Source organism: Bidens hawaiensis, unplaced genomic scaffold (genome assembly GCF_021521415.1).
Source record: "Bidens hawaiensis isolate Kalapana, Puna unplaced genomic scaffold, B.hawaiensis_p1.1 tig00419396_1, whole genome shotgun sequence".
Classification (NCBI taxonomy): Eukaryota; Viridiplantae; Streptophyta; class Magnoliopsida; order Asterales; family Asteraceae; genus Bidens; species Bidens hawaiensis.
The window spans coordinates 864,404-867,537 of record NW_027504847.1 but is presented as its reverse complement, the minus strand read 5'-3'; the positions used below and the strand labels follow the sequence as shown (position 1 = coordinate 867,537).

The 3,134-nt window shown below is 34.7% G+C and overlaps 2 protein-coding genes across 2 annotated transcripts; both read left to right on the top strand.

Annotated features, from left to right (window-relative positions):
• The first annotated feature begins 802 nt into the window (after positions 1-802).
• On the top strand, positions 803-2,776 carry LOC143608637 (protein FRIGIDA-like). Its single transcript, XM_077083625.1, has 3 exons — positions 803-1,416; positions 1,499-1,656; positions 2,134-2,776. The coding sequence occupies exons 1-3, from the start codon at positions 1,068-1,070 to the stop codon at positions 2,287-2,289; spliced, it is 663 nt and encodes a 220-aa protein (XP_076939740.1). The 5' UTR covers positions 803-1,067; the 3' UTR covers positions 2,290-2,776.
• On the top strand, positions 2,307-2,795 carry LOC143608582 (inactive protein FRIGIDA-like). The gene has a single exon (XM_077083589.1). It carries the CDS (start codon positions 2,307-2,309, stop codon positions 2,793-2,795), a length of 489 nt encoding a protein of 162 aa, XP_076939704.1.
• Positions 2,796-3,134: the final 339 nt, after the last annotated feature.

Below are 3,134 nucleotides of genomic sequence, written 5' to 3'. Positions count from 1 at the left end.
GCAAGATGAAAAATAAATACAAAATATATTTATGTATTCCAAAACTTGAATTGCATAGTTTCAATGCAAAAAGTTATCCAGTATCAAAAGTTCAAAAACTTTAAAATTATCCAATACTAAAAGTAAAGTTTAGCATCAGCAGGCAACAAAAATTTTGCAGTCACCAACTAATTGAAGTTAGCTATACACATTTAAGATTAAATCGGACTACTAATCATGCTCTGCAATTTCTAGAACAAAAAATAATATTCTAAATTAAAAAGTCCACCTTTAAATTTTCGTTTTAAAGTTTAAAATTTAAATCATATAATGGGAATTTAGCAAAGCAAATTAAACTAAAAGAAACATCATCCAGAATTGTCAATGATCATATAGGAAGGTTGGATTAAATTAAGTAAATTTGACTTTATTTTAGGTAGCATTGTTAATGAAAAATCAAAATAAAATCATAAAAAAATTTAAAAAAGTTCAAAAAAACTGAAATTGCTCCTAGAATTGCATCTTCCCTATTTAGAAGTGCTAAATCAGCACCTCGCCTAAAAATAGCGCCTAGGCGCATCAGGCGGTCGTATTTAATAACTATGTAATAAACATTGACATCTTCCTCGCTAGAACAATAGATATAAATAAGCATTAGTAGAATAATAACTTTCCCTAAACTTAAGCTACTCTTTATTAATAACTTTCCCTAAATTTCAGCCACTTATTAACCCCATATCCCCTCTTTTAATAAATGATTTGCCCAAGATATGTGATCGTATTTGACCAAATTGATGCATTACAGAAGCCAGAGGAAATCGATACTTCAAAGAAGCATGACGAAATTGGTACCTATAAGAAGGCTAACAAACCCAAGGTTTCAAAGAAGTGTATGCTTTCTGCCTTACGGTTATCTTGTCGAAGGATGAAATCTAAGGGAATGAAGAAACATATAACGAAGCATTATTCCGAAATGATTAATCTTCGTAGGGAAATTTCAAATGCACTGAAGCTGGCTGAAAATCCTGCAAAACTAGTTTTAAAACAGCGTTTGCAGGTTTTCTGTACAGGGCAGTAAAAGATTCTGCATGCCTCCGGTTTCACATCAAAAAAAGAAAAATGCAGGAAATTTGGTTGAAGTGTTGATTTTGGAGTGTTTTGTGACGATCAGTAGTGACGTTAATGAGATTGCAAAAGAGGATCGGGAGTATGCAGCGGAGGCTGCTATTGGTTGGAGAAAACGGATGATCAAAGATGGTGGACTGGGGCTAACAGATGAGGTTGACGCCAGGTGTTTGCTTCTGTTGATCAGTGGATTTGGGATTCCAGATCATGTTTTCAAGATTCAGGATATTATGGATTTGATTAGGGCTAGTAATGTGAAGGGAATTTCCGCTGCACTTCGCCGTTCGATTTTTCTTATCCCAAAAATTCCAGGTTTGTTGCTTTCATATGTCATTTTCTTATACGTTAAAACCTTGATAAATGTACTTTTTGCTATAAATTATCCTTGTTTCAGAGGTAATTGATTTAATGGTGAAGAATAATCTGGAAGTTGAAGCTGCTGATGTTGCCCATCCTTTCGGGTTGGAGGATAAGTGTCACCCTCAGAGCATATTGGGGCCAATTTTGCACAACGACATTACAAATATTCAAGACGGTTCTTCGTTTCAAACGGTAACTAAATACCTCTCTGCTTTAGAATTGTTTCTCAATTCGAACATGTATTTTCTAGTAAACTTTTAATCCCAAGTTACTTGCTACTTTTTTATTAAAAGGAATGAATACAAACACACTATTCCATATCCCATGTTCTTTCTATCGGGTCAAAAGCCAACGTGACCTGAAACACTTTTTGTCCAAAGTTAGTCAACTTTTTATTTTTTATTTTAATCTGTGTGAAATATGATTGCAATAATTGTATTTTATTTCAATAAGGACAAAGTGCGATAATGTAAGCTTGGTTATATTTTTACTTGGAGGACTCGGTTTGAGTATCTTTATAAAAAATGTATTCACGTAATTGATTAAATGTATGAGGGAAATAAAATTGGTGTTTATGATTTTTTTAATATTCAGTGGGAGGGATTGAAGTGAAAATTACTTTATCTGAATTCTGTAAATCCTAACGGAGTGACTTCTAATGGTGAACAGAGCCATGAAATTGTGAGGAAACCTGAATGCCGTGAAGAAACTGATGTATCAAACAAGCCTGAAGAATCGATACTTCAAAGAAACATGAAGAAATTAGTACCAGTACGAATGCTAAAGAACCCAAAGCTTCAAAAAACTCAGTGGTTTCTAAATTAGAAAACTTGTGTCGAGGCATGTGTTCCAAGGACATCAAGTGGCATGTAGCAGAACATTATTCTGAAATGATTAACCGTCGTGAGGAAATTGCAAAGGCATTGAAGCTTGCTAAAGATCCCGCAAAACTAGTTTTAGACAGCATTGGCAGGTTTTTTGTACAAGGCAGTAGAACATTCCGCAACCCTACCAATCCACATCAGGACAAGCAAAAAGCAGGAAGGATGGCTGCGATTTTGATTTTGGAGTGTTTTGTGATGATCAGCAATGATGATGGCATTGAGATTGCAGAAAGTGACTTAGAATGTGCCGCGAAAGCTGCTGTTGATTGGAGAAAACGGATGATCAGAGAAGGTGGACCGGGATACACGGATGAGGTTGATGCCAGGGGTTTGCTTTTGCTTATTAGTGGATTTGGGATTCAAAACCATGTTTTCAAGGTTAAGGATATTATGGATCTGATCAGGGCTAGTAATGTGAAGGAGATTACCACTGCGCTTCGCCGTTAGGTTTGATGCTTTCGTATGTCAATATCTTATATACATTAAAATTTAAAACCTCGGTAAATGCATACCTTAGAACAAGAAATATTTGTCAAGTGAGGTTATTCGATTGACCATAATAATAATTCGAGATGGGAAAAAAACTATTCATTTATCGAGGTTGCACCAAAGATGGTGTATAATTTGTGTGATTAAATAAACATAGTGTATGCATATATGTGTATAGGGGCGGATGGCTGGACTTCAGTAGTTTTTAGGGTTTATAGGTGTGTTTTGAAATTACATTGAGTGTCATAATTCATTTTTGAAAGAATCCACTCGATTAGGAAACAAAATAAGCTATTA

What these genes read in the sequence shown, in the direction of transcription:
- LOC143608637 (XM_077083625.1), top strand. Translation starts at nt 1,068, where the DNA reads ATGCCTCCGGTTTCACATCAAAAAAAGAAAAATGCAGGAAATTTGGTT. An exon ending in TCTTATCCCAAAAATTCCAG is followed by an intron (nt 1,417 to 1,498) that starts GTTTGTTGCTTT and finishes TCCTTGTTTCAG; the next exon opens with AGGTAATTGATTTAATGGTG. An exon ending in ACGGTTCTTCGTTTCAAACG is followed by an intron (nt 1,657 to 2,133) that starts GTAACTAAATAC and finishes AATGGTGAACAG; the next exon opens with AGCCATGAAATTGTGAGGAA.
- LOC143608582 (XM_077083589.1), top strand. Translation starts at nt 2,307, where the DNA reads ATGTGTTCCAAGGACATCAAGTGGCATGTAGCAGAACATTATTCTGAA.